This window comes from Meles meles, chromosome 19, assembly GCF_922984935.1.
Source record: "Meles meles chromosome 19, mMelMel3.1 paternal haplotype, whole genome shotgun sequence".
Lineage (NCBI taxonomy): Eukaryota > Metazoa > Chordata > Mammalia > Carnivora > Mustelidae > Meles > Meles meles.
This window is the reverse complement of record NC_060084.1, coordinates 50,401,688-50,424,077: the sequence shown is the minus strand read 5'-3', so window position 1 is coordinate 50,424,077 and position 22,390 is coordinate 50,401,688. Positions and strand designations below refer to the sequence as shown.

The 22,390-nt window shown below is 59.8% G+C and overlaps 1 protein-coding gene across 3 annotated transcripts; it reads left to right on the top strand.

Moving 5' to 3' along the window:
• The first annotated feature begins 8 nt into the window (after positions 1–8).
• Positions 9–21,717, top strand: NAPA (NSF attachment protein alpha). Of its 3 annotated transcripts, none has more exons than XM_045988007.1 (11): positions 9–240; positions 8,748–8,827; positions 11,252–11,368; positions 16,200–16,246; positions 16,956–17,033; positions 17,275–17,330; positions 17,417–17,501; positions 18,264–18,368; positions 19,453–19,525; positions 19,988–20,038; positions 20,953–21,717. In XM_045988007.1, exons 1-10 carry the CDS (start codon positions 143–145, stop codon positions 20,020–20,022), a joined length of 774 nt encoding a protein of 257 aa, XP_045843963.1. In that variant the 5' UTR covers positions 9–142; the 3' UTR covers positions 20,023–20,038; positions 20,953–21,717. The 3 variants fall into 3 exon arrangements, with proteins under 3 accessions (XP_045843963.1, XP_045843962.1, XP_045843961.1); XM_045988005.1 differs by having other exon boundaries at positions 11–240; positions 19,453–19,521; XM_045988006.1 differs by lacking the exon at positions 19,453–19,525.
• The last annotated feature ends 673 nt before the right edge of the window (positions 21,718–22,390 follow it).

Genomic DNA, 22,390 nt, shown 5'->3' with positions numbered 1-22,390 from the left:
GTGCCGAGCTGCGGGCGGCGCGCACCGGTGCGACGTCAAGGCAGCCGTCTAAGCTTCCCCGACCTGTCTACCGCGGCGGGGCCTCGGCTGAGTCCCCCGCGGGCCCGGGTCGGGCCGTTTGCTGAGTACCTTTGCGGCCGCCATGGACAACTCCGGGAAAGAAGCGGAGGCGATGGCGCTGCTGGCCGAGGCGGAGCGCAAAGTGAAGAACTCGCAGTCCTTCTTCTCGGGCTTCTTTGGGTGAGAACCGCGCGGAGGGGTCGGCTGGGACCTACGCTGAGAGGACGAAGGAGTCAGGGCCTGAAGCGGCGGGGTAGAGTCATACGGCTCGAGCCTAGAGAGCGGAGGGCATTCCGGGAGGAGGTAGTAACAGAGGCGACACAGGCTAAGGACAGCGGACCCCGGCAGTGGCAACACGGTTGGAGGAGAGACAGTCTGCGGTGTTGGGAGGGCCCCGGGCTGAGGCACCCAAACCGAGGCCACACCGTCTGGAGGCGGTAAGGGGACCCGGGCTGAAGATGGGCCAAGGGGCGGGAGGAGAACCTGCGCGAAGCCAGCACGGTCTGAGGCCCTCAAGGGGACCGGCCTGGGAGAGCAGCCAGGTCAAGGAGTCTTTTGGAGTTCTAGGAGAACCTGTCTGAAGACTCCCTGATGGGCACGGTGGGGCCCGCGACTGACACCTGGCCGTCGGATTGACCTTCCCAAGGTGCACTGCAGTGGGTTTCAGTGAACTCTGGACGATGGGGGTCAGGGGGGTCAGGGCTAAGGTGATCCTAGGAGCGATGAGCCCAAGTCTGAGGTGTGTGAAGGCGCCTGAGAGAAAGCTGCATGAACTGGAGAAAGGGCTTGGACTCGAGGTGCTGGAGAACATTGAGGATTTTCACCGGGGCCGTCTTACTCTGTCTGGGCCTCTATGACAAAGTACTCCAGAACGGGTAATTTATCTCTGACAGTTTGGAGGCTGGAAGTCCCAAGATCGGGGTGCTGGCAGATTTCGTGTCTGATGAGAGCCTGCTTTCTCATAGACAGGGAACTTGTCACTGTGCTCTCTCATTGTGGAAGGGGTGACGGAAGGGATGAACTAGCGTTCTGGAGTCTCGTAAAGGCGTTCATCCCAGTGGGGAGGGCTTTGCCTCATGACCTAATCACTTCCCAAGGACGCCCATCTCCTAATACCATCATCTTGGAGGTTGGGTTCTTGACACGAGTCTTGAGAGGACACATTCAGTCCAGAACAGGGCCACTCTCGGAGGGCTCTCATTGGCCTTTTAGAAAGGACTGCAGCAGCTGGTGTGGGGGAGAGCGAAGGCAGTGACGGTCATAATACTGGATTGGATTTATTAAGTTCTCTGATTCTGAGTCAGTCCTGGGCCGGGCATTTCACCTGTATCCTTGCATTGCATCCTCACAACATCCCTGTGGAGGTGGACAGATTTACTTGCCTTGGCCCCCACTAAGGGGGAGACCTGGGCCTATCTGATCCCAGAGCTATCTTCCTGCCACACGCATTTCTTCCCGAGGCGTCTGCCCATTTCTGGACCCTACACTTAGGGAGGATGTTGACAGACCTTTCAGTGTCTGAGGGGACTCTCACCCCATAACTCTTCCTTCTTCCCTACCTCACATGGCAGTTTTCCCCAAACGTTCGAGAGAGCCAGTGTATTCCTCCCAGTCCCTTCCAGCTCTAAAAGCGGTTGAGATGGTGCTGAGAGGGGAGTGGGCAAGGCGGGAGCAGAGAGCAGAGGGACTGACCAGAGCCTGTCCGAGAGCGACAGGTCAGCCCAGACATTCCTCTCGGCCAGCAACCACTCTTGGCACCTCCTCCCCTCTGGAGCTGGGGTTTCGTGTGTTCAGCATTTCACAGCTGCCTTTTCTTGTAGCTTCGGGGACCACGGGAGGGATTGTTGGGGCTCAGCTCGTCCCTCTTGCTTTTCCCTCCCCTTTCAGAAACCTCAGCAGTGGTACCATTCCAGACTGAGAGGCCTCTGGTCACCTCAGAAGGCCAAATGGTATAGCGCCCACTCGGGATTCAGGGCCAGCCCCGTATTCTTGGATGTCAGGGCCTTCTTTGTTCTTCCCTGTTTCTGGGCTCCTGAACACTAGAGGGCTTTGGGGCACCAGCAGCCCACGAGGGAGGAGGGAGGCGGTACCAGCCAGTTAGCAGATCCAGTTAGCAGATCCGAGCTCCTTGTGTCCCTTCCCTCTGGATCCCTCCTCCCTCAGGCCCCCACCCAGAGCACAGGCACCTGGGGCGCACCTGGGATGGGGAGCTGTGGGGAATGAGGAGGGAGCAACCCAGACGGCTCTCTGGAAACAAAAAGATGGAGAGTTCCTGAGTAAAGCACGGTGAAACCGCCAGAAAGGGGAGGGGAGGCACGCTTTCTCCTCCTTCCCGCTCCGAGGCTTCAGATGGGTTCAGAAACTTCCCCACTGTGCCCCCTCAGGAATGGTACAAGCTCTAAATGGTGGTTGTGTTCCCTGGGGCTTGTCCTCAACACTGACACCTCCACCCTCGTCCCCCATCTCCCACCGACTGAAACCCAAGACAAAAACTTCTTTTCCACTGGGATACCAATGTTGATAGGAAGTTTCTCTGTCTGTGAACGGAAAATCGTAGTAATACCTAGTTCACGGGATGGTCCTAAACAGTAACTGGGAACATGCTCCTGACATGGTGAGCACACAGCGCCTGGCCCTGGTCAGTGTTTACATACTCACTGTTATTATAAATACTGTTACTGCAAGTTGGGTGGGAGGTGCCGGGGAAATAGGGATGGTAGCAGGTTGTGTAGACCCAGAGCAGGTTCCTAAAGATAGAGTGTGGACCAATCAGTTCCTGTTTAAACTGCCTGTAGGCACCAGCACGCCCCAGGAGCCCTGGAGGCTGGCTTGTGTAGGGGAGGAATGGGTGCCCAGGTCAGGTGGGTGGGCCCTTAGCCCAGCCCAGTGTAGGAACCTCAGCTTCTGGCCACGCCTTGGACAGCCTTTCTGCATGTAGAGCCTGCCCACGGCCCCGCCTGCCTGTGTCCAGCGGGCAGTGCGGTGACTGAGCTCCCTGCCAGCTGTTGGGTTCCATGGCCAAACACTTGGGGGTCCCTCACCCAGTCTCAGAGTGGAGTCCTTCCTGAGGGGATGCAGGGTCTGGGGTACCCCGGCCGTCATTTTGTGGTGGTCCCAGGGTTCTGCCTGCCAAGACGGAGGGGACCTTGCCACCTGGCTGTACAGAACTTCAGCGCTCCTGTTTGGGACAGGACAGCTGAGAGGCCGAGGTCTTTCAGAAACGTTTGTTAAGGCAGGGAAATACGTTCAGGTCCTGGGCCGCAGTGAAGTCATCTTGTCGGGGTGCAGAGGCATCCGTAGGAGAGCTGGAGGAGTACGCATCCCGCTGTGCGCAGGCTTGACCCCCGTCACCGAGCTTACGGTCAGAAAGGCGGTGGCCCAGAAACAAGCCTCATCAGCAGGATGTAGGAAGGAGGGGTGGGGAGGTTGGAGGCCTCGGGGCTCTGTGGAAATCAGAGGCGGGTGCCCCCTTGCCAACCTGGAGGCAGAGGAGGTAAAGCTCACGCTGATATTGGAAATAGGTAAACATTTCTAGAATGCACCCTCTCTGCCAGCCCCGATAAGAGCCAGGCTGAGCACCTGCCATGTGGTGGGCAGTCTCCTAGGCACTGCCCGCGAGATTGCAAGAGCCTCCAGCAGCCCCGTCAGGTACAGTGTCTCCCACCCCCCGCCTCCCACCAGAGTCACAGAAGGTCCTGCGCTTGAGTCCAGGCCTTGCTGCAGTCCCCGATTTTTTCCACCACCCCACGTGACTCTAGAATTCCCCTTGCCGGGTGGCTGGCAGCCCTCAGAGCGTGTTTCTCCTCCTTCACAGAATAGCAGCGTTTGAGCACCTGCCCTAGCTCTGCTCTTTGTGCCAGGCTGGGCGCTTCTGTCCTCTCTGATCCCCACAGGGCCGCTTCTCAGATCGGGTTCCTTGCCTCCGTTCTGCAGATAAAGCAACTGAGGCTCCGCTGTTGCTAACCCAAGGTCACGCCGTTATCACAGTGCCTGAAACTGGGCTCAGCCCAGGTCCCTCGGCCCCCAAGTCTGTTCTGTTTCTGCTTCTTGCCCATTACAGACATGTCACAAGAGCAACCTGAGGTGGTTGCGGAATGCAGCGGTTAGCACGTAACAACTTTATCCTTTTGTTGTTGCTGGGGCCTGTGTGTGCACTGTGGGGGCCCAGGCCCTGCCCCGCAGGCCCTCATATCCATGGGGTACGCAGGGCGGGGGCGGGTACACACTGCAGAGCCTGGCAGAGGGGTGGGAGCCGTGGCGGTGAAGGGCTTAGCCTCGCAGAGGGGGGCGGGAGGAGATACCCAGGGATCCTGCGGCTCTGCTCTGACAGCTCAGTGTCGTCAGCAGAGGAACAGGGCTGGTGGCTGCCCGCTCGCTGTGCCAGGTGGCCCTTCGTGTTCTCTGCTGTTCCTTCCACCTGCAGCCCTGATGGGGGCCTCTGTGGGGGGGCTGGTCACCGCTGCCCTCCCTTGCCTAGAGGAGCTCCATGTGGCTCCAGCAGAGAGCAGCGTCTGCCCATCGGGTGAGGGAGATCGGCCCAGTGTTGGCTGTTTACTCTGGAGCAGGTGGGGACCGTGGCCCCCCTTTTCATTTTCCAGAAGACCCTTGGACGTGGGGAAGGAAGCCTCCAGATCACTGAGTGAGATGCAAGGCAGGACTTGATCTCCAGGCCTGGGTCCTAGTTTTGGGCCTTGCCACTTTCTGGCAGTGTGAGCGTGGGCTGGCCTCCTAACTCCTCCAAGACCCAGCTTCCTCCCGGTGGAGCAGGGGTGACAGCCAGGGTTTTGCTGTCAGGAACTCAGCATTCCTAGCAAACAGTTCTAGTCACGTGATGGGGGTGTGTAAACCGTGAGACACAGTAAGAGAGGGAAAGGCCCTGGGGTCCCTTCTTCCTCACCCAGGACACTGCCCAGAGAAGCAGAGCCAACTGAGGACAAGGACGGGACCGAGGGGTGGTGGCTATGGCCCTCTGGACGCACAGGAGGGCCAGGGAGGCCCGAGGACCTGCAGTGGGAGTTACTCCATCCGGCCTGCCCTGTGCAGCCCTTAGGAGAGTGCCGGTGGGCCGGGTGGCATGTTTCTGGGAGCCAGGAAGTACCCAGGGGGTGGAGGAAGGAGCGAGGGAGGCTGTGTCTCTGCCCCGCAGACCCCCCTCTACCAGGCCTGGGGCCCACCGGACCGTCTGTGCATCGCTGGCACCGCACGCGCCTCTCCATATGGCAGTCGCCGGAGGTTGGTGGCTGTGCCTGGGAGCCCTGAGGCTGCTTCCTCCGCCCGGGGAGGGGGCAGAAAGCAGAGCTGAGTGGGTAATTATAGACAGCCCTGCAGCAGGCCGGCCCAAACCAGTTCCCTCTATTCCCGGCGTGACTCGGAGCTGGAGCTCGGGGATGGGGAGAGCCAAGCAGAGGCAGCTCGGGGGAGGTCTGTGGGGGAGGGACTGTCAGCTGTCACTGGTGTGGCCACTGGGCTCTTCAGGAGGGGCAGGCCCAACTAGCTTTTCTGGATCTCCTGCAGGAGGCACTGGAGGAGGGCTGCTTTCTTCCCAGAAGGGAGTTTGCCGCGCTTAATGGGTTCTCCGAGAGCTACCCTGACCTGGGGGAAAAGTCCTGTAGTCAGCTGTAGCTTTATCCTGCAGGGCGGCCCCTTGGTAGAGTACTTGCGCTCGGACTTCTTCCTCTGGTCACTCTCCCTGCCAGAAACCTCCCTGTCATGTTATATAATAGTGCCTCAGCCCTTCCCCCGGCCTCCTGTATGGGGGTTCCCCACCTGCCTCTCTGGCCTCGTTTCCTACCCCTCCCTGCACCGTGGCAAGCCTGGCCCGCTGCTGTTCCTGGAACTGGCTGTGCCTGTTTCTGTCCTAGGGCCTTTGCACATGCTGTGACCGCTCTCTGGAATGGTCTTCCTTCTTTCTGTCAGTTGCTCCTTAGTCATCTTTGGGGACTGATCTTGAACTTCCTGTCCTCACAGCAGTGGCCATGATCTGCCCGTGCATAGAGGCCCCCTCCTTTCCCAGTTCCTCCAGGGCTTACTCAGTCTGAAATCGTCTTGCTGATTTCCTGTTTACCGAGGGCCAGGTCCTTCTCCTCGGTTTACTGCTAATACCTGCGAGTGTCTGGCACATAGTTAATGCTCAGATTTATTCTCCAGGTGAGTCAGTGGCTGTGGGAAGGGCTTCTGTTTCAGGATCTGCCAGTGACCCGAGGCAAGTCATTTGTCCCTTCTGGGAATTCCACTTCCATCTCTTAAAGATGATGGAATCCCAGAGATTCCCCTGTCATCGCCTGGCACGGAAATGGCCAGGACCCACGTCCTGAGAGGAGGGAGGAGGCAGGCCTGAGCAGACATTAATCCCTCTGGTTTTCCCACTCTGCAGTTAGAATCATTGGCCTGGTGCAGGGCTGGCCCGGGATCACAGAAATTTCAGCCTGGCAGCTGCCAGCCTTTGTGTGCTGTGTCTCTCTGTCCCACTGAGCTGAAACACACCAGCTGGGGCTGACCCTGTCCATTGTTGGTCATCCCTCTTTGGGCCCCTTGGTGGGTCGAGCCATTTCTGCTCATGAGTCTGAGTTTTTTCAGAGACTGGCTGAATCTGGATAGGGCTTCATTGTTCTCACGAAGAAGGGAAGGAGGAGCTCGGCACGCTGAGACCCGATTTCGGTCTGTGAGTGCATCCATCTCCTTTAAGTCAGAGAACGTTCTAGAGAAGGTCCCCAAAGGATTTTGTAGCCAGGCCCCAAAGGCCCCGTACCGCCGGTGCAAGTTCCTCATCTCTCCAAGGCCAGTAGTGGGTTCTACAGAAGTCACTCCAAGCAGGAGCCCCGAGCGCAAGGTGTGTCGGCCCAGCTGAGGTGAAGCTGGCCGGGGAAGACTGTGGGACCCAGCAGAGTGAGCACAGGCGTGCACTCCCCTGGGGGGCCGCTTCCTGTGGAACAGCAGAGGCTAGGGGAGACGGCATCAGCATAGCCCTAGAAGGCAGAGACTTTTCATCCAAAGAAGAACTTTACCTTCTGGGATGTGGATCCTGGAGGCCGGGATTCCAGTCTTTGCCAGCCAGCTAGCCTGCCCTGGGGGCGTGTGGGGGGCATATTACCAACGGAAACAGCCTGACTCCCGGAGAGAAGAGTGAGCCATGGGTATAGATCAGCTTTTTCCTCCTGAACTCACCTGAGCTCTCCAAATCCCCTGGGCCCATTGTGTAAAAATAAGCCTGACTCCAGGCCCCCCCCCCAGACCTACTGAGTGAAATCTTCCCAGAAGGTGGCTATGGGGTCTGGTGTGATCATGGTAGCCAGCCACTCCTGTGATGCAAAGGAAGGGACCGAAGGAAGGAGCCCTGTGAACACAACTTGCAGAATTACCCCGGAGGCCCTCCATAACCACAGCGGGGGCTGGCTGGTTTCCAGGGCCAGTGAACACGGGTGTGGGGGGAGAACAGGAAAGCTGATTTGTGTGGCTTTCTGTTAGAAAATACCTCTCTTTTCTCTTCATTTAACACAAAATGTTGATGTCAGCAAAGAGAAAATCTGAAATCCATTTGGTGGAACTCGGCATGTGGGGTGTTTTCTACTGGTGGATGTGGGCATGGGAATTTGGACAGTTGCAGAGACCACAGACTTCAGGAGCCAGGGCGAGGTCGCATTCTTGGAGGTGGACAGAAACATGGCAGGGACTCACAGGGTACACATGAAGGGCGCCCCCAATTCCAGACGAACTTTTGATGCGCGGCTTGGAGATCGGGAGGGCGGAGTAAAGCTGCCCCATCGGAGTGCTCTTTATTTGATTTTTTTTGCAAACGTACTCCTTGTATCTCTTCAGACCCCTGCTCTGGCACGAGAAGGTCTTCGAAGGTGGTTTTGTCATTTTAAATAATTCTGCACTGAACATCCTTATACCTTCTCTGATTAGTTTCTTGGGGTAGAGTGCTAGAAATGTAACTCATTGCTGGACCACAGAACCAAATGTAAATCCTGATATTTAAAACGATTTATATATATCTTTTCTATGTTCTATATAAATGCATTTTAGTAGATAAAATAGGCAGAAGATAAGAAAATTCAAGCAGTACAAAGGAGGAGTGTGTGAAATCTTGTCTCTCGCACCTGGCCCCCCCAGTTCTGTAGAAAGGCAGTGACTGGTTTTCTGTGTGTTGCCTGCTCTGTCCTGAAATAGTAATGGCGCACGCATAGGTTTGGGAGGTCTTCCCAGAACACCTGCAGCGAGCAAGGCATGGGCTTGAGGCATTGGGGGATGGACAAGGTGTGCAGAGCTGGGCTCCTCCCCCAGAATGCTTTGCAATGTGTTGGTGTGGCGGGGGGTAGTTTGCATAGAGCCTGGGAACCAGCGTTCACTGAACAGAAGTGGAAGAGGCCCTCAGAGGCTGGGCTCACAGGAAGGCTAGGAAGGCTGGGAAGTCTTCCCCCTCCCCAACCCACCCCCACCGTGTGGGGATGACCCCGGCCTCCCCCAGCTGCCCAGGCACCTGCAGTGAGCATGCCTTTGTGCAGGGGGAGCAGGGGCCACGGGTTCGGTCTCCACTAAGCCCTCAGCAGAGGCCTGGGCTGCAGAGAGCTTCACAGTGGCCTTATGGGGGTAGGGGGCGCAGATACCCACCATCCCCAGGACAGAATGCAGGCTGCTGCTCACTGCCAGACTCGTGCGTCTCATCTCCTTTTCCCTTCTTTCCCCAGAGGCTCATCCAAAATAGAGGAAGCATGCGAGATCTACACCAGAGCAGCGAACATGTTCAAAATGGCCAAAAACTGGAGTGGTATGTGATCTCTGCAGAACCCTTCATGCTCCTTTCTCCTCCTTCCCCTCGGCTTCCAGTCCTGAGGGCCTGGCTCCGGGGCTCAACCCTCACCGTCCCCCCATCTCTCTCTGCCATCTGTGGCACCAGAAACCCATCGGCCTACCCTCAGCTTGCTTCGAGCCCCCAGGTTCTTTTACTTGGGCCATGGGGCCTTGGCAAGAGGACTGTAGGGATAAATACATTATTGAATCCGGGTAGCTCTTGGAGGGCTTTCTTCTTAAACCCAGAATGTCCAGTTTGCCCCAGAACCTCCTCTCTAGTGCTTTTATCAGGTCTGAATTCTAGGCCTGAGGGAACAAACGTTCCAGTGGTTCCAGTAGTCACCTTAACCATCAGCCGTTTATCGAGGGCGCCCCTAAGTGCCAAGCATGCGCGTTGAATGGAACTGGCAGGGCAGCTCTGTGAGGGGTGCTGCCACTAACATCCCCGTGGTGGGAAACCGAGGCTTGACTCAGCCCCGGGGTCTCAGGCACTGGCCCTAGTGAGGGACCGAGAGCCAGAATTCAGAAGGCAGAGCTCGGACTCTGGAGCGCGGTGCTCGGCCGGCCTCTGTGTGGCTTCAGGACCTCCGCAGCCAGAGGGACTGAGGTTTGTGGCACGGCTCGAGCCAGCCGTGTGACCCCAGGCAGCATCTGTCCCGGCTGTGAGCAGTGCCCCCCGCCCCGCCTGGGGGTGGAAGCTGGCCAGGACTCTGGTCCGCAGACTAGCAAACTTCCGGAGCGGCCAGGAGGTGCCCGGCACAGCCTCCCGTGTGCTTTCGCTCCGACCTGGGGGAGGACACACAGTGACAGTGTCGCACACTGCCGCAAGGGCCTCCATCCTTGGGGGGAGGGTGTCCCAGCTCCTGCGCCTCCGGAGATGCTCATGACTTATGTTGGCAGGTGGAGCGAGCCCAGAGTTACAACTCCTCTGACTTGGCTGCAGGGCTGTGGTCCAGCTCCGGTAGGGCTGGCTCTTGGCAGGTTCCACAGAGCCAAGGTGGGGCAGGCAGGCAGGCAGGCAGGGGCTCCTAGAGGTGGGAGAGACCAGAAGAGGTGGCCAGGAGCTGCCTGAGGGCCTGGAAGAGAGCTTGGAGAATCTGGCGTGGCATGGCGCTCATTGGGCCAGTTCCAGGATGCAGCCTCCAGCCCTAGCAATACTGAATCCAGGAAATCGGGCAAAGACAGGTTTGGGACCCTGGGAAGAACTTTCTTACCAGAAGGAGACATAGCCTGGCATGGGACCCTGGAGGCATGGGACCCTGGAGGCCTGGGGTGAGACGGAGTCACCTCATTTCCTGAGCACACCTTTGGTTTCCTGGAAACTAGAAGGGTTTTTCCTGAGCTTTCACCAGATATATTGTGCACAGAACCACATGCCCTGTATAGTTTCATGCTTCGAAGCTAACAAGGTGCCATCAGAGAAGGAATATTTACTTCTCGATCACATAGGTGTCACTTTGCCCCTAAAACGTGTTGCTTCCTCCCCACCCCCAACTAGTCAAAACAAAAATCCTGGGCTCTGTTTCATTTTTCTCCCCATGACACTGCTTTTTTGGAAATTTTGCACTCACGTTTGAGCCTTTAAAGATAATATATCCTACATGATGGGAACTGGGCTGCTTTTGTCTTTCCTGCTGCTCTGATGTCCCAGGATGAGTCAGGCCTGCCAGTTCCCTTCCCGCTCTGGAAGTCTGTGATTCCGATGTGGCCAGAGGAGGACAGCGGTGGGCATTAGAGCTTCCGGTCAGGACACTCCTACCCCTAACCCCTGCTCTCCAGCCCCATAGGAGAAGCGATGCCATTGTTTCCGGCAAGCCGCCAGGCAGCTTAGAAGACGCGGGTGACTGCAGTGGCTTGGGAGCAGTGCAGGAAGACCACACGCAGCCAGGGATAAGAAAGACAGACTGGGCCTCCGGTGGGGTCTGCACCGCCCTCTTCCCCGGGAGCACTTGTCCCCTGCACCTGATTTCCCGCTGTCCCCCAGGCCCACTGCTGGGGTCAGCTGGGGATAGTTTCTGTATCCTGTGTAGCTCTCAGCCGTGTTGGCCTTCTCCTCAGATCTTTAGAACCGAGTGGCCCTGGAAATACTGCCAGAGGCTGGGATTCAGGCGGTGGGATCATAGCGGCCCCCCACCTGGCTCTCTCTCTGTATACACAGGGCTTAGGGGCCGCCCCCCGGGGGGCCGCTTCCTCCTCCCTCCATGTCCATGTCAGGGCCTTCAGGAGCCTCAGCCCTGGCTGGGGTCAGGAGGTCTGAGGTCAAGGCCTTCACCTCTGCTCCCCCGGGGCCAATCTGAGAGCCCCCCTCCTCCCAGGGGGACGGGGTTGTTGGGGGCAGCGTCAGGGCTGCTTCTGACAGGCAGAGCCCCACTCAGGCTGCATGCGCTCTTTCCCGTTCCAGCTGCCGGAAATGCTTTCTGCCAGGCAGCCCAGCTGCACCTGCAGCTCCAGAGCAAACACGACGCGGCCACCTGCTTCGTGGATGCCGGCAACGCGTTTAAGAAGGCCGACCCCCAAGGTGAGCCTCCGCGGGTCCCTGGGGCCCAGCAAAGCCCTCTCCCAAGAAGTCCTCAGGTGTCCGGCCCCCGGCCGCCAGGGAGACACTTGTGCTTGAACTTCACGATTGGCTCCCTTCCGGCTGGCATTTGCATCCCGCTCCAAGCCTCCGCCTCCCCCTGCTTTGTGCACGCAGCTGATGCTTCCCTCCCGGAGCCTGGAGCATTTGGGAGTGGGAGTTACACCGCAGACCCACCGCATGCCAAGGAGAGAGGAAAATCTGTTCTGGTGTCAGAATTAACATGCAGAAGGGGGGTAGGAGGGGGTTCTGAGACCAGCCAGGTAGGAGTTGCTGCCGAAAAAGGAGCGGAAATTATCCTAACCTGGCTTCCCTACCCCCTGGGGTTGGAAATCAGAGCAGAGCCCAAGATGGGAGTTGCCAGAGAACAAGTTACTTAAAACGAGGGCGTGCTGGGGAGAGAAGCCTGCTTTGGGACTGACTCACGGCAAGAAAACCACTTGTCCCACTGGGCTCGTCCCGACGCAGAAGCACAGCCCAGTGGGGACCAGAATTTTGGGTTTCGGGGAGCTGGAATTTTAATTTCTGTTTTTCATCTCAGTGCCAGACACAGGTTGCTGACTTTTTAATTTTAGCAAGCCAAGATGCTTTTTTTTGGGTGACCATCTATTGCTACTGTTCTCTCAGAAGAGAATAGAGAATACGTGAATGTTTTAAGGGAAAGAAAAAAAAAGATGCCTCCTCTTGGAACAAAGACCAGCCCTTCCCAGGAGAGAACAGTTTGCAGCCGGGCATCGAGGTGCCTCCGAGGCTCAGTGGGCACCGGTTCCTGCCCCGGTGCGGGGGACTTGCTGGCCGATCCACTGCTGCCACCAGGGACCTGTCGTTTCCAGGCGGGGATCAGGTGTCTCGGTAGACCAAGTAGTGTCTCTGTGTCCCCAGACTTGACCAGTCCTTGCTGTGTAGCTGGGGGTCTCCCAGAGGTTGGCCTGAGGGGTCACACGGTGGGGCCCAGGCTCAGCAAGGACCAGAGGGGAGGCCTTGTGGCGGGGTTGAACCACGGTAGGCCGTGTAGGTGATGTGAGGAGGACCCAGGGCAGCCTCGAATCACGCAGGGACATCTGTCCCATTCCCTGCCCCACCCCTCGCCATCACCATCAGCCTTCCCTTTGCTCCCTGGGGAACTGGTCTTCCTGGAGCTGCCACCCTAGCCTCTGTATGTTCAGCTGCTGCTCCAGAGTGACCGGAAGGACAGGTCTCTGGGGCAGGAGTCAAGTGCAAACAAACCCCAGCGCTTCCCTGGGATGGGCCCCCACCCGGCTCCGCGATGTTGCGTCTGTGATGTTGCGTCCTTGGGCCTCAGGTGGCTTTTTTTTTTTTTTTTTAAGATTTTATTTATTTATTCGACAGACAGAGATCACAAGTAGGCAGAGAGGCAGGCAGAGAGAGAGGAGGAAGCAAGCTCCCTGCCACGCAGAGAGCCCTATGCGGGGCTCGATCCCAGGACCCTGAGATCATGACCTAAGCCGAAGGCAGTGGCTTAACTCACTGAGCCACCCAGGCGCCCCCTCAGGTGGCTTTTGATCTGAGCTTTTCCAGCCAGAGGAGGGCTCTGCAAAGGGTGGGCTGGGTGCTGGGGCCCGGGCCAGGGTTGGCGCCCTGCCTCAGGAGCTGTGCCACAAGAGTGGGAGGGCAGCGGTCGTTGCATGTGCTGACGTGGCCATCGTGGGGCCCAGAGGCCAACTTGGTTTCTCCAGGGATCAGCAAGTGCAGTTTACTGCCTGGGAGCTGAGGGCAGAGGTGGGACAGAGGTGGGTTTGGGGTGGGAAGGAGTTTCCAGGCAGCGAGAGGAGCATTGACGAGGAGGGGAGCCTAATCTGGGCACAGCCCGGAGCGGGTGCCTTGGCCGGAGCGCCAGGTTCTTGGTGCTGAGCAGGGAGGGGCCCCTGAGTAGTGACCCTGCACCGCCGCCTCGCTGACTCCCCGCCCGAGTGATGGCTCATGCAACATGGGGCTCAGCATGCTCCCCTGAGTCTGGACCCAGCCCCTTTCCCTGTGACCTCAGCCAGGCAGTCACCTCATCTTTTGGGCCTCCGTTTCCTTGTCTGGCAAGGCAGAGGCCACATGTGAGAAGCACAGGCTCAGCCAGCCCAGCACCTGGCGTGTGACAGATGTCTGGTGAGGGGTGGCCCTTGGCTCCCATCAGAGGCCCTGCCTCCCCTGGCCTCCTCCCCGTGGCCACGTGGCTTGTAAAACAGAGCCAGGGGGCCCGCTCAGATCCCCACTGGGCTGCCCCAAGCAGGTGGCTAGCTCCCTGGGGCCTTGCTGGTCCCCTTGGCCACCCCGAAGGCCTCTGTCCTGTGTCAGCACCTCCTCCATGAGTCCTGGAGGCCCCCTCCCACCACCCCTGCAAGAGGCCGCTGGCGCCAGGCCCACACGGAAGGCCTGCCAGAGCTGGCCGGGATGGAGGAGAGGACTTGGCAGTCGTCAGCACGCCCTGTCTCTGCCAGTCTGCCTGGAATGGTGGACCGGGGCTGCCTGCTGCCCCTGGGTGGCCAGCGGTGGAGCTGCGATGCCCCTGGCTGTGGGTGCTTCCCGGGGGTCCCAGCCTCTGTCCGCTACGCTGGAGGGGCTCAGGCCAGGGAGGTCTCTAACCCCAGCCACCCAAGAGCCAGTCCTGGGGCTATGTGCGCACGCTACTGGGTGCCTCCTGCGAACCAGACACAGCCACAGCTTGCTTTAACCCAAGCCACTTCCTTGCGGGCCTTTGCCATCTGCCCCCATTGTACCCGGGAGGGCTGAGTCCCAGGCTTGATGTGGGAACCAGCCGCCGGACCCGGAGGCTGCTGGAGCCCAGCAGGTAGGCAAGGGCCCTTAGTTGCATGACTCCTGGTGAGCGTAAGCGAGCACCTTCCCTGCTGTGGACTGCAGCACCCCCCACCCTGGGCTGGATCTCATCCAGGGGTGCTCTAGCCACTCCTCCTCAGGGGCCTGGTACCTGGAGATAAGCCGGTTGTGTCCCGGGTGCCAGCGCTCCCCAGGGTGTTCGCTGGCAGCTTGCCGCTTGTCCCCGAGCCGGGAGCAGGAGTGAGGGGGCCTTAACCCTGTGAATCCATGTTGCTGCTGAGGGTGGGGGGGTTGATCTTCCGCCCCCCGCTGCTGCTCCAAGGGCAGTGCCTTGCTGACAGCCGTGCTGCACCAGAACAGCCACGGAGAGAGTCTGGCCTCCAGAGAACTCGCAGCCTCTCCCTGTCCCCGAGCTCCTTGCAGCGGGAGCAGGCACAGGTGTGGGGTGGGCCTCCCCCGCAACCACGCTGTTCCAGAAGGGGGAGCCGGTGAGAGGCGCTCCCCTGCAGCCCAACCAGCCAGCTCCTCCCGGCCTCAGCACCGGGTTGCAAGCAGCCCCTTGCCGTCACCCGGCTTAGAAATGCTGTTGCAAAATGTGTGCGTGTGTTCAAGCGAGACCGTTTCTGGCTGTAACTTGGGTTCTGTGTTCTCTTTCTCTGCCTTCTCTTTATCTCATTTTCTTTTTCTCTGGTGCCCCGGGCTTCCAGCAGTCAGCCTCAGAACCCCAACCGAATGCTGTACGTTCTCTGAATGTTTCTGGCATCTCGGGAGATCTCTGGCATCGAATTTCAGAATTGGACCAAACCTACAGGCCCTCCCTCCCCTAGAGCAGTGCTCACAGACACCCACCTTTTGCATGTAAATTTAGGGGGGCTTGTGGACTCCCTGAAGGCCCAGCCACAGGTCTGAGGCTAAGAGCCTCTCTTCACATACCCCCTCACCCCGCCCCGCCCAGGTAGTGAGACCTCGGGCCTTGTAAGAACAGCTTCGGCCCTTCTCCGTGGCCGCTCTGCCCAGCGGGCCTGGCTGACTTGGGGTGGGGGAGTAGGGTAGCCCTGGAGGCAGACCAGGAGCCTGCAGGGTGCCCGGGATGTCAGGATGAACTTCTACCCCAGCTTAGAGCCTGTGTCCTCGGTCTGGCCAGGCTCTCTGTCCTTCCCCCCGCACCTCCCCCAACACCTTTTCCTTGGAGATGGCGTTTTTTAAAAAAAGCCACCCTGAGAGCACATCTCTGCTAGAAAATGCCTCCCACTCATGCTGCTCACTCTCCTCCAAATAACGTGTCAAAAAAAAAAAAAAACCCATACCCGAATTTCAGGTCTTGGAAGAGGTAGTACCACAAAGGTAGCCGAATTTCTCTCCTCGTGGGCCTTCCTGGTGTTTGCTATGTGGTTTGAGGAGTGGGCAGGTGGCAGGGGGAGGGACGAGAGTGGAGGGCTCTGCTGAATGCCAACACGTGTGCATGAGACGGTGATGGAGGTCACAGCCCCAGGGGCCTGGGTGTCCTGACATCCGGCTCCCCTCATGTTGTTGACAGAGGCTGGACAAGTGCAGGGGATGTGGGGCAGTGTCAAGGTTCCAGAGCCCTGGTGGAACTTGGGGGGTCCCTCACATGTCAGGCCTGGCTGCCTCTCGTCCCCCTTGCCAGCCCCTCTTGTCATGGCGGGTGGGGCCCTCGCTGGCCTGGCTCCAAACCCCCGTGGGAGGCTGGCTCTCGGCCTGTGTTCCGTGCCTGGGGTTGCCGAGATGACAGCCCTCAGCAGGTCATGGTCTGCACCATCCATGGCTCTGAGCACATTCCCTGGGGCTCAGGGATCCCTTCAAACCCCTGGCCCAGCCACAGGAACGCAGCCCTGGTAGCTGCATGAGCCCGATGTTCTCCACAGGCCACCAAGCGCCCGCCTGGCCTCCCGCTCCTCTCCTGGCTTCTGCCTAGATGACTTCTTTTTCTCATTTCTGCCCCTCACTTCCCTTCTTCTCTCCCCAGAGGCCATTAACTGTTTGATGAGAGCCATCGAGATCTACACAGACATGGTAAGGGTCGCTGCCCGTCCTGTCCCCTTCCTGTCCCACCCTATTGCTCCAGCCTGCTGTCCCCAACCCCAGCACCAAGAGCAGGTGCGAGGGGCATGGCAGTGGGGGGGAGTGTGGTCCCCTGGGCCAGCCCTGCCCCTGCCCCAGGGAACCACCCCCATTGTAGGTGAGGCCCAGAGGCGGCTCCGCCAGGGACCCGGAACCCAGGACCTAGACATGCTATGCGTTTCTTTGGGGGAAGATGGGTGTTGGCCTCTGTGGCCGCACTGGGTGCCAGGGAGGCCAAGAAGGGCTGTCCTGTCCACAGTGGGAATGCTCAGACCATCAGCCTGGTTTCTCCAGAGCTCTCACCAGCAGTTCTAGGCTGGTCCTTCCACCTCCGTGGGCCATCTGTCAAATGCTTCCCTGGGCCAGGCCCTCTGCTGGGTACCGATGCCACCATTACCTCTGGCGTCGCCTTGTCTGCCGTGTCCCTGTGGACAGGATGGACTCGGAGGCTAAATGTGGAGGGACATGCACAAGGGACCCCCGTCGGGGCAGCACCCAGACCCACGCCTTGGTGAAGCCTCCTGTTGAAGGCCTGTGCCCTTCTGGCTCAGTGATGTGGCTGAGGGGCAGGGACCCGCCAGCTGGAGGGGTGAGGAGGGGCTGAGGCGAGGCGCTGGGGCCATCACTTGTCACAGAGTGCTCCTTCCCATGTCCCGCCCAGGGCCGATTCACAATCGCGGCCAAGCATCACATCTCCATTGCCGAGATCTACGAGACGGAGCTGGTGGACATCGAGAAGGTGAGGGGCGGTCAGCGGCCATGCCTGGCCAGTGGTGGGGGAGGACCGCGGTGGTCGGTCCCCTTGGACTGGGGCTCGTCTCACTGCTGTGTGCCCTTGGGGAGTCCCCTGATGTCTGAGTACTGGAAGGGGGCGTGGGGCTTGGGCCGAACTTGTGTAACAGGCCCAGGGCCCGGCCTGTGATGGACAAGGCCTGCACTGCTATCCCCTTTCCCTCTGCGCCTGCCCCGTGTCTCCCCAGGCCATCGCCCACTATGAGCAGTCGGCAGACTACTACAAAGGGGAGGAATCCAACAGGTATGGGGCAGTGGGCTCCCCTCCCCAGCCCCCAGTAAGCTCCCAGGCCACTACTGACCTCTGTCTTCCCCGCCCACCCCACACAGCTCAGCCAACAAGTGTCTGCTGAAGGTGGCTGGTTACGCGGCGCAGCTGGAGCAGTATCAGAAGGCCATTGACATCTACGAGCAGGTGGGGGCTGGTGGGGCTCTGAGCCCTGGTCTCTGGGAGGGCCCTGCGCCGGTGCCTTCCTCTCCGCTTTCCTGCATCACCTCCCTGGCTAAACCTTTCTTCACCCACGACCCACACGGTGTCACCGCCCTCTCCCTGTACGCTTCTTATAGGGAGCTTTCTGGGAGGCCTAGGGTCCCAGAGGGAGTGGGCAGAATCACTGAGGCCTGGGGGTGCCAGAGGTGGCCAAGGGGCCTCCAGGAAGGTGGCCGGGTGGGAGGGAGGGGGAGGGAGCGTCCCTTGGTGCACAGGCTCCCCTGTGGTGTGTGGGGAGGCCTGGGCAGGCCAGGCTGTCCTGGTGGGTCCAGTTTGGCCAAGAGAGAGGCAGGCAGCTGGCCTTGGAGGAGGTGGGGGCGGGCACCACCTCTCATGTTCCCTCAGCCTGCCGCCCCTCTGCCCACCGTGAGCCAGCCTCCCGTGGGGCCTGACAGCGGAGCCGCCTCCTCCCCAGAGTCTTGGGCGCCTCAGGGGGCCCACGGACACCTGGCTTCAGCCCTGCGACAACACCCACCCCTGTCAAACCCTGGGCCTTGGCTGCCTGTGCACCACTGGCTGACTTCCCTGGGGCTGGTCCTTGGCCTCCCTGCCCTTGGGATCCTGGGTTAGAAGGGCCTCACCTAGGATACAGATGCTGCTCCCCGCTGGCCCCCGGGTGCCTGGCCATGAACCTGACCCTCTGGCTGCCTGCTGCAAGCTCACGGCACCGCCTCCACGTGCCCACAGGTGGGAACCAACGCCATGGACAGTCCCCTCCTCAAGTACAGCGCCAAAGACTACTTCTTCAAGGCAGCCCTCTGCCATTTCTGCATTGACATGCTCAATGCCAAGGTGAGCCGGGGCCCCGTGGGCCTGCCCAGGGCTGTCACCAAGCTAGGTCGCTGCCTGATCCCTTGAAGGGGGGAGCCCCACCCTCCCGTCCGGCCCCCCGACAGTCAGCTGCGTGTTGCTGCTGCTGTGTGGCCATCCCTGGCATCCCCCACCCAGTCTCTGCCGCTTTTTGAGTTTATCTAGCTCTTGACTTACACAGTGCCTGGTGTTGTCTTCAGCGAGGGCACATTTTGAGTCCTTCCTGCCTCCTTTGAGGTCAGCATCACTGTCCCCTGTCCTACAGATGAGGATGCTGAGGCTGAGACCAGAGAGACCCTTACTCAGGGCTTCATGGCCAGAGTCCAGATCTTTCTAGCTCCCAGTGTCATGATCGGAACCACAGCGTGCGCGCCCACGTCACCCATTTGCAGGGCTTCTCGGTGATAGAGGGGTCAGTGCTGGGCGAGGGGGCAGGGAACGGCGGAGGGAGGAGCTGGAGTCTCGCGGGGCCTCCAGCCGCCCTGCCCTCCACCCTGCCCTACCACATGGGGTGTCTGAGCGCCGCTGCATCCCTGCTCCCACTGGGGTAAGTGCCCGGGCTCTGGTGTTGGGCCGGCTCGCATCCCTGCCCCCACGCACTCTGTGCCCTAAGCAGGTCATCGTGTGTTTCCCCACTTTCAGAATGGGGGTCACTATCATTCGACCCTCCCCGGGTCCACGTGATAGTTAAATGTGAGACAAACCCAGCACTAGCCCTGGCACATAGGAAGGACTCACACGAGGCAGCGGTCATTTGCGTCCTACCCTGCACACTGGCCTGGCATTTTCCCCCTACCCTGCACACCAGCCTGGGAGACCTCCCTCCCCCGCTCCCCCAGCTTTGTTCCCCACAAGCTGTCTCTGTGGCCAGCCTGGCCGGGCACAGTCCCACGGAGGTGCCTGCTGGGCACAGAGCCAGGTGACACTGGAGGCTGGGGGAAGGGCACAGAGCGCTGACTCGGGCCGGGTGGCTCAGATCCCCTTGGCTGCCAGGCCAGTGGCTCCCATGTCCCATCTTCATTAGCTTGTCCCCTTCCCTCCTTCTTTCCACCCTGGCAATGTCCAGCTCGCTGTCCAGAAGTATGAGGAGCTGTTCCCCGCCTTCTCTGGTTCCCGGGAGTGCACGCTGATGAAAGTGAGTGCCGGGCGCCCCGCTGCCCTCTCCCTGCCTCTGGGCCTGGAGGGCTCAGCCAGGACACCGGTTGGGGGGCAGGAGCCAGAGGCTGGGACTCTGGGTATTACTGTCACTGTCACCGTCACCGAGGCCTGTACGGCGGTTCTTCAGGGTCTTTTGTGTGTTGTTTTTCCTCTTCTCCTGTCTGGGCCTCCATTTTCTCAATGCGAGAACTAAGGCTCAGGTGGTGGTGGAGGCAGGAGCAGAGCCAGGAGGCTGCGTGATCTCTTGCACGCACACGTACACACGTACACATACGCACCAGGCAGAGGTGGAACTAGCTCCTTCCTCCCTCCCGGAACGGGACCCCCCCTCCGCTCCCCGCCCAACCTGCACCCCCCAAATGGAGTAGGTATGTGTCTTATCCAGGTCAGGCCTCAGGCCAGCCTTGGCCCCTGACCCCTGCCTGTCTGCTGGCTTCTTACAGAAACTATTAGATGCCCACGAGGAGCAGAACATTGACAGCTACACTGAAGCGGTGAGTGGCGGGGGCGGGGGGCACCCTTCTCAGACACGCTGTCCTGTGAATCCTACCCTTTGTCCGGGCCCAGCCCTGGCTGTGAATTCCTTTCTCCAGTCACCCCAGAATTCTCACGGGGAGCCCCAGAGGTACAGGAGGTGTTCCCCCCATACCAGAGATGATGGCACGGGGGTGAGGTGAGGACACTCATCCTCAGCCTCTTGGGGGCACAGTGGGGAGGCAGACCCACGTCTGTCTCTCTGTTCCCCAGGCCAAGGTCTTTGCACCAATGAGTGCCCCCCGTGAGCAGTGGGGACAGGGAGGGAGGGAGACGAGTCATGAAAGGGCCTCCCCTTCCAGCACCACCTTCCCTGGTAGAAGCACCCCACAGAGGTGTTTCTCCCTTTTCTTACTCTCTGGAACAATCTGGAACTCCGTTGGGCCCAGTTCCAGTCCTAATGCAGTCGTCTAGACTGCGTCTGTCCAGTGGTGTCTCCTGGGTGCCCCTCAGGAATCCTACATCATCATCGATGACAGATACTGAGGTCCCTCCAGTCCCTCCTGCCTAGGACGAGGGGTGGGACATCGGGAAGCTCCAGCGAGGAGAAGGGAGGAGTGAGGCTGAGGCTGGGCAACAGGGCACTGGTTCTCCCTCTGGCCCCTATCCCCGTGAACAGGCCTTCACATCTCCAGGCCTGTTTCCCACCCATGAAACAAGGAAGCTGGAGCATTTTTATGCTGCAACATCTTTTCTTCCCAAGGCAGCCTTAGAGGGAACCCCCTCCCTTTGCTTTTCTCTGGGATGCAGGCTGGGACATACACAGAGAATTTGGAGACCAGAGACTCTCGGACTGGGGACGGGGAATCAGGGCCAGGGCCAGGTGTGGGACCGGCCCCTCAGACACCCCCCCCCCACGCCCCGTGTGTCCCAGGTGAAGGAGTACGATGCCATCTCCCGGCTGGACCAGTGGCTCACCACCATGCTGCTCCGCATTAAGAAGACGATCCAGGGGGAGGAGGAGGACCTGCGCTAAGCCCCGCCCAGCCCCCTGGCACCTGTCTTTCTGCCCCGTCTTCTCTCCCCCCGCGCCCCTCCAGCGCGTGAGCCCAGAGAGAAAGGTGGGGCCGAGACCTTGGCTGTGAGACCTTCCCTCCCTTCCCACAGAGGAGTCTCCCCAAGCCGGAGTGTGGGTTCAGCCCTGCTTTGGAGCCCCCGAGGCGGGGCCTGCTGGCCGGACAGTCCCCCTCTGTTCTCGCTGCACCCCTCGCCTCCTGCCCATTTATTTAAGCCCCCCCAAAGGTCCCCTTCTCTGCCCCAAAACACAAACTCTTTGACACAGACCTATTTGCTGTGGGTGCTGCCAGGGGTGGGGGCCAGTGTCTGGTCCCCCATCTCCTGACCAGCTGAGGCGCAAGGCTGGTTTCTGCCATTCCCACTTGTCCTCCAGCCGAGCTCTGAGCCCATGTAGCTGCTGAGATTTGCTCTCACCTCGGGGGTGGGCCCCTCCCCCTCCAGTGCCGGGAACCACCCCCCCACTAAGCCTCCTGCAGCCCTGACCTCTCAGGATAGACCGCAGGCCCTGGAGCTCAGGGTCATCCCTGCATTCACCCCTATGTCTGCTCCTTCCCTAGTGCTTTGAGGTTTTTGTGGTCAGAAGCTGCAGCTGGCCTAAGAAAATAAAAAAGAATACTTTGCATGAGTCTCTCTTCCTCCTTCTCACCTCTGCTGCCCGCTTCTCCCTTCAGGGCTGGTGTCCTGTCTCCCTGCCCCTCCTGGTCCCCGGCTTGGGCTCTGGGCATACTGGGTGGGAAAGAGGGCAGGCGTGACCAGGAGATGGGGCTGGGGTCAGAGGCCCCGGGGAGGCCTAGGGATGGGTGGGCTCAGGATCTAGGAGTACCCAGCTTAATCCTAGGGCCTCTGAGTTCTACGGGCCTCAGTTTCCTTGGCTGGGATGGCGGGTGGCAGTCCCAGCCCTCAGCTGGCTGGAGAATGGGGGTAAGGACAGTGGTGGTAAGGAGGCTGGAAGAGAGGCCCCTTGTGCCCAACTCTCCCTGGAAGGAGGGTTGAAAACCCCACTGCCATTTGTTCCAGGCGTCCCAGGACAAGGGGGGAAACAGCTTAGGTGGGCAGTGCATGAAGACCAAGCAGACATGGCAATGGAAGAGGGGATGACAGGAGCGCTCTGCCCAGGGAAGGTGGGCAAGAACCACCAGCCTCTGCCACATGCCACAGTGGAGGCCTGTGTAGAGGTGAGCAGTCCGATGTGCAAGCGCTGTGCCTGGCCCTGGGCTGTGGGGGGACTGAGCTGGAGGAGGCTCAGTGCCCAAAAGGCACAGTTGCTATGGGTTGGGATGTCAGGAAATGAACTG